Below are 14,679 nucleotides of genomic sequence, written 5' to 3'. Positions count from 1 at the left end.
TGTTTCTGACTGTGGATGAATGTATAATACTCTCGAGGTCCCAGTGGCCTCTTCTGTAGAAGGGAAATAGCAACTATTACCTACCTCCTCAGAGCCACTGCGGGAAACAATGAAGTATGCCAAGGGCTTAAGCACAATGCTGACTACATAGTAGATATTCAATAAGTAATTACAAAAGCAATTTTTTTAAAATTAAATGAAAAAACATTTTGGAAAATGGGCAAGTAGTTTACAAATGTAGTCTTTGATCAAAAATAAATATTCAACAACAAGAGATCACAGATGCAGGACAGAACAGCAGTCATAAAATGGCAGCCTATGTTAAAGCATATTCCTTTGAAAACTCCTGAGAGGATGCATGCCCCAGGTCAATACATCCACAGTGGGCAGACATCATGATATCAATACCTATACCTGTAGGTACCTACTTCTTTGACCTGAGACCTACAAGTTCATCATATAAACCAGCTTGAAGCAACCCTCTAAAAATACAGTGATTATCTCATTTATTCAGCTCAGGGACCTTTCTCTGACTACTCAATCCAAGTATAATGTACACTGAAAAGATGTCTTTTGTGATATACCAAAAGCACCCTTGAGGAAATCACACAGGCAGGAGAGGGAATCAGGGAACAATAACCTGATCTTTGATGAGCTCCAATGCAGATTCCTCAAGATTCAACTCGTAACACAGCCTCATAAAAAGTGGTCCAAATTTATATTCCCCCAAAGTGATATTTCTGTTTTCTGCATGGTACCTGGCAATCAAAGTGATTTAATGAGCCCAAAGGTGTGGCACGGCAGAAGGGAAACACAAACCATTCTGTGCACTCTGCTTGGTGATGGAGACAGAATAAAGAATGACTCTACCTGTAAGGGAAGAAGCAGAAGTCAATACAGCAGGCATTTAAACAAAGTTTTTTTTCTTTTTTTGTTGGATGTGGGGCCTGAACACTGGGCCTGGGCGATGTCCTTCAGCTCTTCAACTCAAGGCAAGTGCTTTACCATTTGAGACACAGTGCCACTTCTGGCCTTTTCTGTTTATGTGGTACTGATGAATCAAACCCAGGGCCTCGTGCATGCGAGGCAAGCACTCTACTACGGAGCCACCTTCCCAGCCCTAAACAAACATTTCTTAGAGGCCAACACAGTCTGTGAAATAACATAAAAATGTACATTGTAATCATCTTCTGTATTAAGCAACAACTGGCTGGGACTGAGTACAGAAATAAGCTAGGGAACAGCCCCACAGGAGAATAAAAGGAAGGAGCTGGGTGATGCTCTGTACTCCCAGGAACTGGGTTCATGCCCACACAAGGAAACAAATAACAAGCTGGGCACCGGTGGCTCACACCTGTAATCCTAGCTACTGAAGAGGCTGAGATCTGAGGATCACAGTTCATAGCCAGCTCGGGCAGGAAAGTCCGTGAAACTCTTATCTCCAATAAACCACTAGAAAACCGGAAGTGGCACTATGGCTCAAGCGGTAGAGGGCTTGCATGGAGCTGAAGAGCTGAGGGACAGCGCCCAAGCCCCGAGTTCAAGTCCCACAACTGACAAAAAAACAAACAAAAAAACCAAAAATAAACCAAATAACATATTTTTAATATATAGCAATCTTTGCTTTTCTAAGCTCAAAAGGCATGTGTGAGTTACAGTCACCTAGCAAAACTAATTACTCTTTTGAAAAATAATTTTTTTTTTACTGCTGGCACCAGGGCTCGAACTAAAGGTCTTGCATTTTCATTTGGCTTTTTCTACTCAAGGATGGCACTACAATTGAGCCATATCTCCAGTCCAGTTGTTGGCTTTGGGCAACTTAAAGAAAAGTGAGGAATATTACCTGGAGGGTCTCAAATAATTTGCCATTGTCAAGTGAAACAAAAGTTTTGCTTTTTGATAGCTTGACTATAAAATGGTATCATCCTTTTGTAAAAATAATCTGAGACTCTACATTTACAAGACTTAAAAAGTTTGTGTCCTATTACAGTTTGAATTTGGCTTGTTTACTAACGGTCTGTGTACCTCAACAGCTATACTGAGAGGTGATATGGATCTTTTAAGAAGTGGAATAAATTGGGAGGACCTTAGATCAACTGAGAATGCTGCTGCAATGGAAAGGGATTATACTGGTTCCCAAATGTCCTACCCCAGTTCTCAGGAGAGGGTTATTATAAAAGCCTGGACCTGCTTCCACCATCTCTGTCTTCCTGTATCAACATGTGATTGGTTATTATCCTAATTGCCATCTACCATGATGTGATACAGTCAAGAGAATCCTCACCAGAACTGAGCCAGTGTCAGTCCCATGCACTAGAACCTTCAAAACTGTGAGCTAAATATGTATTTTCTCTTCATAAGTAGCTTGCCTTAAGTATTTTGAAAAGCTGACTAATATGCTCTCTGACCACAAAACAGAAACAAAGAATAAATTTTATGCATAATGGTCTCATTGTGACATTATTTGTATTAGTGAAAACTGAAAATAGTAATTCTGATGTCCAACAATAGGACACAATTAATAAAAATACCTAATATTAATGGAATCTTGTATTCCTAAATATGCAAGACAAATATTTATCCTTTATTAATTTAGAAAACAAAATACCAATATATATAATAATTGGAGATGTGAAATAAAACCTATCAAAAGCATAAATCCTTTGTATGAGAAAAATATGAAAACATTAAATGGGTTTCAAAGATAGCTGCGGTTAGTTCCTTCCCTTCTTGTATGTGTATGTTCCTTTCCTTCCTGTATATGTACTATCCATCCAGAGGTGGGATCTACTTCTCCTGAGGCTTGGCTTTGGTCTGGCCAGGTAACATGGCCTGGTCAAGACTGGGCCATTTGTGGTCAGCAGTATCTCCACGGTCTGACAGTTTCTAGACATGTTTTGGTTAGTGCAGCCAGAGCTAGGTTAATGAATGGTGAGGATGATAGGAAGAGGGAGAGGCTGGGATAAAATAGAATGCTGAGTCTCCAAAACTTCAGGTGAAGAAGACCTAGGATCTCCAGCACCTTCTCTCTCACGCAGGAACTCTAATAGTGGCTCGGCATTATGGGCTTAAGGACTGAGGAAGAAGAATTAGGAACCCACTATAGGGGTCCACAGAAAAGACACTGAAGCTTGATTTGAACAGGGGATAGGGAAAGGTACTGGGGAGAGGAAACGCAATAGTTTCTTCTGTTATCAGAAAGACTCCAAAACGTCTGCCCTGTGCAACTGGTTTATATGGTTTCAATATCCTCAACTCCTGTCATGTAAGTAGTAGGAACCCAGTAAGTATTAGCACAATGTGTAAGTATAAATGTCCAGAGTTAAAGGTGGGATGTGGACACGATATCTGGGGGTCATCAGTGTATGAGTCAGTTAAAATCTTGGATGAGACCACTCTGGGAAAGGAACAGTGGGAAGAGCTGGCAGACTTCTAAGGAAATGCCTTACCTGTAAATGACATTTTTTGCTAGCTCCACATCATCCCGGGATTGACACAAATGAAGCAAAGTTTGCAACTCTTCCTTTAAGATGAGTTTGTTCTGGGTCAATTTGTCTTCCAGTTTTCTAAAATAGGTTTCTGGAAAGTATAGAATAGTAGTCATCATCCAGACAGAGTAAGACTGCAAGAAGTCTGATCTAGGCCACAAGTGCACAGAGAGGGGCTCTGGGCCCATTTGCTGATTCCTCTAGAGCACTCAAACCAGAGATGGTTCCCAAAGCATACATGCTACAGGCTACATGACCCAAGGTTTTCTCTAAAACATAGCCTCTGGGAACAGGAGAGTAAGAAAAGGCATTTTTTTATTTTTTGGGTGATTCTTTGATATACTAAAATTTGAGAACTACTATTTCAGAGTTTAGCCCAGGTTTATTGGAGATAAAAGTCTCACTGACTTTCCTGTCTGGGCTGGCTTTGAACTGTGATTCTCAGATCTTAGCCTTCTAAGTAGCTAGGATTGCAGGTGTTAGTCACTGGTGCCTGGCAATTTCCCTCTTTTGAATCCTCTTGGTATCTTTACTATTCAATGGTACATGACAAAAAGACCAATCCTCTAAACAGAAAGTACTCCATCACTAAATAGGTTTGCTGCTCTTTAAAGGACTGGTAGATTTTGTTTGTGACATAAACTATGACAAGGAGAAACACTGTCTAGACAGTGACCTGGAGCCCTGCCTGTGAACTTCACACAGCTCAAAAACAGAAAGGGAAAAATTAAAAGAGAAGTGAAATACAGACTGAATTAAACAGCAGATAAACATACCCACCCCACTCCCATCTTTGTGTCCCATAGAAGGCACTAGGATCAGCGGAATAAGGGAAAACTGATTTCTTTAAGAACAGACAGAGACAGAATGGAGACAGGAAGTATTAAGCAAGTGCTGACATTTAACAGTGAGGAAGGAGAGCTGGTTAGTCAACAGGGACAAACAAGAGCTATTACAAAAGAGGAAAGAGCCCAGTGTTGGTGGCTCACACCTGTATTCCTAACTACTCAGGAGGCTGAGATCTAAGGATCATGGTTTGAAGCCAGCCCAGGCAGAAAAGTCCCTTGTAAGACTCTTAAACTTATGACCTCTGAAACAATCCATCGAGGCACAGTGAAAGGTGAACAAACGAAGTTTATTTACACTATTTTCACCAGAAAGGGGTCCTGAAACTTGTCCTGGGCTAAATACCCAGAACCAACAGCAGCCTCAACCACCAAACCTGACCTCCACCTCCACCCCCACCCCGACCTTTATTAGTTGGTCTACAAACCACCAAACTTCCAAACCTCAGACCTCCAAAGCTCCAAAGGGGAAGGCTTTTCCCTTTCTTCCCTTCCTCCTTCTCTGCAGGCCCCTCCACTCTCCACAGGCCTGCCCTGCTCTGCTCTAGGAGGAGTCTCTCCACAGGCCTCTCTAGAGGGAGGTCCCAAATGACCTCCAGAGGAAGCCCTGAATGGCCTCCGGAGGAGGTTCTGAATGGCCCCTCAAGGAGGCCCCAAATGGCCTCTCAAGGTTTGCCCTGACCTCCACAGGCCTGCCCTGCTCTGCTCCGGGAGGCTTTCCCCTCCTGCCTTCTCTCCCTCCACTCCTACTACTCTCCTTGTCACTCTCCCTTCCTCCCTCAGGACTCTAGGTCTTTCTCTTACTCTCCTCTCCTCAGAACTTCAGGTCTCCTCCAGACTCCCCACTCCTCCCTCAGAACTGTTTTCCTCCTAACCTTGCTCCCCGCTCAGAGCACGCAGGCTGCGTCCCCAGCACACCCCAAGGGGCAGTGACATCAGCCTCTCAATGTCCTGCTCTGTCCCGTGGCCCGGTCTGTGGAGCATGAGGCTCGCTTCATGATGCCCTGCCCCTTCCAGCAGGCCAGACCTTGGGACCATGCTGCCTATTGGGGCCTTGTTGATTATCGTGGCCCCAGGGGTTATTACATTATCTCCAATTAACTCCTCAAAAACTGGAAGTGGAGCTGTGACTCAAAGTGGTAGAGTGATAGCCTTGAACAAGAGCTCAGGGACTCAGCCCAGGCCCTGAGTTCAAGCCCCATGGCCGACCAAAAAAGTGGGGAGGAGGGGGAATGGAACCTAGGGTAGTTGGGTTTTACTGGTTTCATTTTATTTTACAATAAAAATTCAAACATATCTATAGGTAGAGAAAACAATATAATGACCACTCAGCTTGGATAATTACATTATTTTTATTTTATTTTTCCAGTCCTGGGGCTTGAACTCAGGGCCTGGGCACTGTCCCTGAGCTTCATTTGCTCAGGGCTAGCACTCTACCACTTGAGCCACGGCACCACTTCCAGCTTTTTCTGTTTATGTGGTACTAAGGAATCAAACCCAGGGCTTCACGCATGCTAGGCAAGCACTCTACCCCTAGGCCACATTCCCAACATTCCCTGTTTGTTTCCTCCATATTCCTCAACCACACTAGACTATTCATAGTAAATTCCACAGTTCATACAAATTTCTGAACCTGTGGAATTTTCCAGCAGAGGAAAAATTATCAAAATGCACCATCACAAACATCACTGTTTTGTTTCCTATGATTTCATTTCAGATGTTTTTCTTGTTACAATGAAGTTTAAGTTATCTGGAGTTTGTTTCCTTTGTTTTTTGTTGGTCGTGGGACTTTAATGCAGGGCCTGGGTGCTGTCTCTGAGCTTTTTCCTTCAAGGCTAGAGATCTACCACTTTAAGCCACAGTGCTACTTCCTGGAGTTTTTAACCTACACAATTCATGTGAATCATTGAGGCCTTTCCATTGCATCTCTACCGGTCTCCCAACTGATGATGATGATGTAAAAGCCATGTTTTGAACAGCACAGATCTATAGCAGATGGGTTAAAAGTAGAGCTGTAGACTTTATGGAAGTAGCATATGGGATGAAAGGTAGAATAGGAAACTAAATAAATGTTCCCGATTCTATTTATGACACAGGTCATCACTGGAGAGAAGAAACAGGGACAGAGAAAGGAAGTTCAAATAACAGTTGATGAAAAAAATCAACAAAAAGGTTATGTTACCTTTGGTACCAGGAAGATTATAGGCAACAACCACCTTCTTCTGTTGAAATTCTTTTAATTTCACAATATTATCTGTAAGTAGGTATCTTTTAGCTAAAAATTAAAAGAAGAAAAGTAACTTAGAATGTTTTATACTTAGTAAATAATGGGAGTACAGCTTGGTCATCTCTAACTAACCTTATTTCTCCTAATATATATAATCACTTACATGACTTTATCCCTGGGGAAGGGCTGGGGGAAGGCCTAACTACCAGAATACAAATTAGCAAGTTTTTTTGGGGGGTGTTGAAAGCTACAAATTACAGGGTACAGGATTGGCAGTCAGGAAGCAGGGATTTGAAGGACTAATAAGCTTTCTGCTTTAAGTGCAGTAAAGGAACAACTAAACTCCTAATAGCTTTTATTTAAATGCAAAACAAACCCATTTAGGTTTGGTTTATCTAAGAAGCATCAGCAGGGGTAAAAGCTACTGTGTGTCAGTTGGAACTCTCGATTTTGTCATTTACAAAATGAAAAGGTTATGGCCTTTCAGATCTGGACTTGGTATCCTTAAAATCAAATTAGAAATCACCGATTACAGCTTAGTAAGTTTTGGAAATGATATCCTTTCATTAGGATCCTTGTCTGTGCATGAGCTAAAACAGATGGAAGTTTGGCCAAATCATGCACTAAAATTGTGTGGCACAATAGCTGGGAAACAATAATACACTGCTACGTCTACATATAGAACTGGGGAAATAAGCTCATCAGTTCACTTCCCAGCACTGCATACGTGACTACACATACGTTAAGGGGACAATTGCTATTTATTTATGAAAAGGCAGTCCAGTGAAGTGATTTGGTGCTGCTCTCTACCATAGGCCAAGTTCAAATCCTTCCTGTAGCAATCAGTTGTCTGACTCTGGGCAGAAGACTTATTTCTTTACTCTCCTAATGATGACGTCGGAAGGAACCTAAACAATGTCTGTAAAGCCCTAGAACGATGCCTGACACGAGGTTACAAATATTCTTATTATCCTTCACTACCCTTCTCGAGCCTCACCATTTTTATAAAGAGGCTAAGGGATAATTCCGAGAATGATGACCCCTGAGCTGAGACTCCAAATTCCAGGAGCCTACTCCATTGATTGCAAACCCAAAAGGAAGGGGAATTCTGGGAGACCAAGCCGATCCCCGCGAAGCTGCGCTGTAACCCTCGAGGTCCGGCCCCGGGCGTGCTCCGGGCTCGGGGCGCCGCGAAGGGGGCGCTCTGCCCCCCGGGAGCACTGCTGCCCCCCGGGCACAGCCAAGGACGAGGGCCCGCTCCGAGCCAGAGCGCCGCTGCTCCAGAGAGACCCGGCCCGGGCTGAACGTTCCCTGCTCCTCCACCCCTCCCTCCTTCACGGCCTGAGGCTGCGAGTACCTCCGACGGGGCAGGGGAGGCGGCAGCGGCCGCAGGTGGTGCCGGAGCCGACCACATCAGAGTAAGCCGAAGCTCGTGGCGCCTGCAGCAGAGCTCGCTCCACGCACCGAAAGGCCGCAGCCATATTTCCCTTAGGCCGCACCAAACTGCGGAAGTAGGGGAGGAGAGACGCAGCGTAGGCCCTGACAGCGCGGAGCGCCGAACGCGATTCGTCCGCCTCAGGAATGTCCCGCCTCCTCCGCTGACCTTCACTCCCCCGGCCCGGCGTGGCTCTTGGTACGCGCCAAGATGGCGGCCCCCATGGTGCGGCACGGCTTCCTTCAGGCTCGGAGAATGGCCATCCCTCTTCACTTCTCCCCGGCAGGTTGGTAGTTAGCTACCTCGGAGGAAGCTTCGTTGGCCTCCCAACGAAAGTTGAATTGGTTGAGAAGAGCGGTGGGGCTTTCAGAAGCGGAATAAATGGTCCTGGGGTTTAGTTGCTTGAAAAGCCGTTTGGAAGGGTGTCGGTTTCCACTGAAAAGGGAGACCCACCTTCTTCCCCGCGGTCCGGATGCCTGCCAGCCCAGAGGCGGGGGCCAGCCCAGAGGCGGGGGGCTTTCCTGGGGGTGGGGTCCAGCGTTGGTGGGTTTCCCTTCAGGTTGTCTTGGGTGATCTTGACAGACCTGAATTGTTACCCCTGGGGCTGTGTGACATTTTTCTCTCTTCTAACGTGTTCCCCACCAGCTCTTAACTTGGTCGTCTACACCCTGGTCTTTATGCGTAGAATTTTCCAGTACAAATTCTGTCTGATGACTTGGGTCACAACTCTTGATGAACTCCCTCCCTGCTTCCTGGCCTCCCTGCCTTCCAGTGCCCCTGCCCGCCCACCACCTCCCCCCTCCCTCCCTTCCTTCTCTCCCTCCCCTAATTTCTTGCTACCTGTCAATGGCAAATGCTAATAGTTACTGCTTGTAAAATAGTGTCTGGGTTGAATTGAACCGCACCCAAACCTTTAGTGGATCTGGTAATGATAACATTAGGGAAAAGTTATATTTACAAAAGCCAAATTTTTAATGATTTCAGGCGTGTGCCTGAATATTTCATTAAATTACAGCGATTACACGCGATGTTTCCAATGCTTGCAGCAACCAAACTCCTTTAGCCTCTATTAAAAAAAGAAAAGCAACACACATTCTTGCAGTTCTTCAGGAAGAAAACTCAACTATGAACTTGAAAACACTAGAAGTTTTCTGAAGATTAACTGGTTATACTACCTGGTAGTTGGCAAATTAGTGTGCACAATGCCTAACGCCTTAGTATTATCTATAGTAGGTACTGTTAGCATTTTCTAATTAAGATTGCTAGTGTATGCTTCTGAGATAGCTAATCAGAGACTATCATGGACTGCTTAACTTATTTGGGGCAACCATTCTAACCAGGGAGTGGAAATTTTGATTTTAGTTTGAATTGGTGGACTTCTGGCAAGTTTAACCTATGCATGTTCAATAGCACTGATTGTATTTAAAATTTAAACATAAAGTTAAAATTTTAGTTCCATGCCTATGCCTGTGTGGCTCATGCCTGTAATCTTAGCTACAGCTACTCCAAAGACAGAGAAGGATCAAGGTTAGAGGCTAATCTGGGAGGAAAAAGTCATGAGATCCTTGAAAATAATCACTAAAAAGTGGCTAGAGGTGTAGTGGTGGTAGTGCATCAGCCTACCAAGCACAAAGCTATGTGTTCAAACCATTCTGTGAGTTGTTCTCCTTTCCCCCTCCCCAGAAATTCAGTTTTGTGAAACTAGTTTTATTTTAGGTGTTCAGTAGACCCATGTGGCTGTCATCATTATAGAAAGTTACATTGAACAAACATTAGATCATAGGAGCAGTCCAAGGGAAGCAGAGTGAATACAAAGGATAGTACAACACTGACTACTACTATTCTGATCACAAATCCTGACCACTTTGGATTTGGGAATGCTGGCATGTAGCTTGACTTGGAGTAGTTGAAACAATTGGTCCACTACAGAAAAAGCGGAGAAACTACTGTGCTTTGTACAAGTTCATGTCAGATCAGTATTTGAAACACTTTGATGCTTCTGTGCATTGTTAGAATGGAGGTACAGAGCTCCAACAATCAAGGGGAAAGGAAAATTAGCTGAGATGGACCTCCCAAATTGATTTATATATGTGAACTGGCTAAAGAAAGGAATCTTACTGGGCACCATTTCATAGTGGATATAAAACAAATATATGCTCAAACAACCAAGTTAAGATAGGCATTATTTTCTGAATTTATGAAGAGACTGAGGGATACTGTATAATTTGCCCAATTTTCCATAGCATTTATTATTAGCAAGGCAAGGACTCAAAGTTACTTTTTAACATTAAAGCTTATCCATTTCCACAATCACATTTGCTACCATTGCAACCAATCTTAGGACATTTTTATCATTCTATAAAGAATTCTCATACCCATTATCAGTCTTCTTTGTCATCTAGTCTTTCCCAGTTTCTACTCCCAGCCCTAGGCAGCCAACAACTTGTGTGTGTGTGTGTGTGCGCACGCTGGTACTGAGGCTTGAACTCAGGGTCTCCTGCTCTTGCTTAGCTTTCTCTGTTTGAAGATAGTAGTCTGTCACTGCATCCACACCTTTATTAGGCTTTTTGCTAGAATTTCTCAGGTTTGTCAGGCTGGCTTCCAACTGAGATCCTTCAACCTCAGGCCCCCGAGTAGCTAGGATTATAGGCATGAGCCTCCAGTTCCCAGCTTCCAACAACAATCTACTTTCTGTCTATACATTTGCCTATTCTGATATTTCATATATTTGGAATTAAAATATCTATTTCTTTTGAGATTGACATCTTTTAAATTCCTAAACAGTGTTCCATTGTAAGACTTACCGATATCTGTTTATCAACTGATAGATATTTTTTTTTTTTTTTTTTTGTCGGTCGTGGGACTTGAACTCTGGGCCTGGGCGCTGTCCCTCAGCTCTGCAGCTCAAGGCGAGGAGCGCTCTACCACTTGAGCTACAGTGCCACTTCCGGTTTTCTGGTGGTTTATTGGAGATAGGAGTCCCACGGTCTCTCCTGCCCGGGCTGGCTTTGAATCGCAATCCTCAGATCTCAGCCTTCTGAGTAGCTAGGATTATAGGCGTGAGCCACCAGCGCCCGGCAACTGATAGATATTTTTGTGTCTACCTTTTATTAGTGATACTGCCAGGAACATTTGTGTACAGCTTTGTGAGGGCACATGTTTTCATTTTTCTTATACATATCTAGGAGTAGAATTATCAGATCCTGTGGTAGCTCCATATTATTTTGAAGAACTACTACACTTTTCCAAAACAGGTGCATCACTTTCCATTCTCACCAACTATGTGTGAGGGTCTAGTTTCTCTGCATCCTCATCAATGGTTGTCATTTTCATTATAGTAACCATAATGAGTCTGATGTCCTATCTCCATGTGGGTTCCTTTTCCTTGTTGGCAAATGATGTTAAGCTCCTTTCCAGGAATGTGCTTATTGACTATCTACGTGCACATAAATATGTATGCACACATTCAGTACTCCATATGTGTTCTGTATCCACTGCTTCAACCACAAATTGAAAATGATTTTTCTTTAAATTGCATCTGCACAAAGTTTGTAGTTCAGTCTTTTTTTTTCCTTGTCATTATTCCCTAAACAAAATAGAAAATTATTAATGTAACATTTGTATTACACAACTTGATTGTTGGGGCTCTGTACCTCCATTCTAACAATGCACAGAAGCATCAAAGTGTTTCAAATACTGATTTGACATGAACTTGTACAAAGCACAGTAGTTTTCCCCTCTTTTTCTGTAATGCACCAACTGTTTCAACCACTCCAAGTCAAGCTACTTAGCAGCTTTCCCAAATCCCAAGTGGTCAGAATAGTAGTGGTCAGTGTTGTACTATCCTGTGTACTGAAGTTATGAAGAAGGAGACATTGCACAAGGTGCTAGGAATCCAGCAGGCCCTCCTGTGTGCTGGCACAGATTTGGTTCTTTGAGTTTCTCTTTGTCCTCCTTGGGGGCTGGGTCACTGAGTAAGATACTTCTTTTGCTTTATGTAAAGTAGGAGTCAGTATGTTAGTAAAAGTCACATGAAGATATTTTCAGGTCTAATAATATTAATAGTCAGTTAATGAGTTAGACAATAGCTCAGCAAGTGCTTTGGGTTCTAGAAAGGAGTTCTAGGGCCAGAAGTGTAGCTCAAGTAGTAGAGTTCCTAGTTGGCAAGCAGAAGATTGTGAGTTCATTCTCAAAACAGGGTGAGGTGGGGGGTGTCCTAGGGCTCATCTGGGTTATGATATAGTAGTGTTTATCTACATTTTCTACTTGTTAGAAATCTAATGCTTTTTGTTGTAAACTGAATTGTGAACTGTGTGGTATTGAGATTACAGTGTCATACTAGATTTGTAGATTTTGTGTGTGTAGATTTTGTGTGTAGATTTGTAGATTTTGTGTGTGTAGATTTTGTGTGTGTAGATTTTGTGTGTGTGCGTGCGTGCGTGTGTAAGCGAACATGAGCGCGAGCACTAGTATGCCAGTCCTGGGGCTTGAACTCAGGGCCTGGGTGCTATCCTTGAGCTTTTTTTGCTCAAGACTGAAGCTTTACCACTTCAGCCACAGCTTTATTTCCAGCTTTTTGATAGTTAATTGGAGATAACAAATCTCAAGACTTTCCTGTTCTGGTTTCCTTCAAACTGGGATCCTCAGGTCTCAGCCTCCTGAGTAGCTAGGATTACAGGTGTGAGACACCATGCACACAAGCTGAATATCAGAATTTTGGCCCATGTCTGTAGTCCTGTAGTCCTAGCTACTCAGGAGGCTGAGATCTGAGGATCACAATTCAAAGACAATGACTAGGCGAGTTTGTTCATGAGATTCTTATCTCCATAGATCACACACACACACACACAAATTCTTATCTCCATAGATCACACACACACACACACACACATACACACACACACACACACACTCAAAATAACAAAGAAAATAAACCAAAAGTGAAGCTGTGGCTCAAGGGTTAGAGTGCTAGCTTTGATCCAAAAAGCACAAAAACAGCATCCAGGCCCTGAGTTCAAGCCTGGGGAAAAAAAGCAAAACAACAACAACAGCAGCAGCAACAAAAGACATAAAATATATAATCTAGTGGTTGAGAACATGTTTACTAAAGTAAGTAAATAAAATTGCTGTGGAATTCGACCTGTTGAGATCCTTGCCATTTTCTCTTAGGTAAGCGATTCCTGCTTTCTGCAGCCTACTCAGACAGCCACAAATGGGAAGCAAGAGAAAAAGAACATTGTCATCTTGGTAGGTATCTTCCTATTGTGTAGTCTATCTAGCCCATGTGTTTCCTATCAAATACTCAGGTTACAATTAAGAAACAGTACTTTCTGATGATTCAGTTGAGAGAACTATATTCTAAGTCTAATAAAGAATTAGACTTTTTAATTTTAGGTACTTTTACAGATACCTTGATAATATTGGTGTTTCCATATTTCATTATACATAACTTCAGTTAGGAGTCCACATCTTCTTATGACTTAAATGGATCAAAATTGAGGAAAATTGGGCTGGGAAGGTGGCTCAGTAGTGAGTGCTTGCCTTGCATGCACAGAGGCCCTGGGTTCGATTCCTCAGCACCACATAAGCAGAAAAGGCTGGAAGCGGTGCTGTGTCTCAAGTAGTAGAGCACTAGCCTTGAGTTCAGGCCCCATGACTGACAAAAAAAAAAATTAGGAAAATTATGTAAATTGTATAAGCTTTTTAAGGAGAAATAGCATAATTTATCTTTGGAAATTTTCATAGCCTTACAATTTTATATGCAATGTCTACATATATATACATAAAAATATATGCATATGTATACATATATTTACATGTGTAAAATAAGCATTAAACAAATATAAATTTAACAATAGACAATGAGTAAAGTCAATTTAGGTAATTAATTTGACTTTAATTGCTAGTCATTTATACCAGTTAATTCAAATACTAATTTTTTTCATTTTATACTTTGATATAAATATAAAATGAATTTTGTATTTAACATTTCATCTGAGTCTTTAGAACTGAAAAATAATCAAATTATAATTAACACTATTGTGCTTGACTAAAAAAAATTACTAGCATTTTTAGAACTAAATAGTTAAAACTTGTTTTCAAAAATAACTTCAGTAAACTCTTACTAGATTAAAAATATGTGACTAAAATGTAATATATTAAATTAAAAACTCAGATAATTCAAAAAAACAGTTTAAGATTTTTTTAAATAGAAATTTCAAACAGCAATGTCTTGGAGATTTTGGTCTTGTTATTTTTTGTTACCCTGAGAAAAATAGAATTATAAAGAAAAAATAGAATTACTGGGGAAGAAAAAATAGAATTTTTTTTAAATAACAATTACCTTTACTTCACTTAAAAATAGTTATGGGTTACATTTAAACTTTTCTTGTTATAAAGTTATGTATCTCTGACTTACTACACTACAGGCTTTCTCTTCCACCCTATAAGCAATTACTATAACAGTATTTATGATCAAGAGTGACAGTTCACTTGACAAATTAAACTTTAGTCATTGGTTATATCTACATATCTTTACATAGTTCTGATTTTGCATAGGATTCTACAAGTCTGAGAAAAGTAAGAAAAATATGTAATGAAATTATATTTAAAGGATATAATCCAGGGGCTGGGAAGGTGGCTCAGTGGTAGAGTGCTTGCCTTGCATGCATGAGGCCCTGGGTT

General features: G+C 41.8%; 2 protein-coding genes across 3 annotated transcripts in view; one reads left to right on the top strand and one right to left on the bottom strand.

Annotated features, from left to right (window-relative positions):
• The window catches only part of Ptcd2 (pentatricopeptide repeat domain 2), a 29,266-nt gene extending 21,225 nt beyond the window's left edge, over positions 1–8,041 (bottom strand). Inside the window, exons 1-4 of one of the 2 annotated variants that reach the window (XM_013015804.1) lie at positions 7,918–8,041; positions 6,516–6,608; positions 3,450–3,579; positions 641–758 (exon numbers count right to left, since the gene is read on the bottom strand). In XM_013015804.1, the coding sequence (XP_012871258.1) occupies positions 641–758; positions 3,450–3,579; positions 6,516–6,608; positions 7,918–8,041 (465 nt within the window). Of the gene's footprint in view, positions 1–640; positions 871–3,449; positions 3,580–6,515; positions 6,609–7,917 lie in introns of those variants that run through there. The other variant, XM_013015805.1, reaches the window with a different exon arrangement.
• A 163-nt stretch (positions 8,042–8,204) lies between these two features.
• Mrps27 (mitochondrial ribosomal protein S27) overlaps positions 8,205–14,679 on the top strand; it is an 80,271-nt gene continuing 73,796 nt past the window's right edge. Inside the window, exons 1-2 of the mRNA XM_013015933.1 lie at positions 8,205–8,281; positions 13,165–13,242. Coding sequence (XP_012871387.1) covers positions 8,206–8,281; positions 13,165–13,242 — 154 coding nt within the window. The 5' untranslated portion in view covers position 8,205. The remainder of the gene's footprint in view (positions 8,282–13,164; positions 13,243–14,679) is intronic.

The sequence above is a fragment of the Dipodomys ordii genome, unplaced genomic scaffold (assembly GCF_000151885.1).
Source record: "Dipodomys ordii isolate 6190 unplaced genomic scaffold, Dord_2.0 Scaffold28, whole genome shotgun sequence".
NCBI classification, from domain to species: Eukaryota; Metazoa; Chordata; class Mammalia; order Rodentia; family Heteromyidae; genus Dipodomys; species Dipodomys ordii.
The sequence above is the reverse complement of the archived record's forward strand: the minus strand, read 5'-3'. Positions and strand labels throughout refer to the sequence as shown.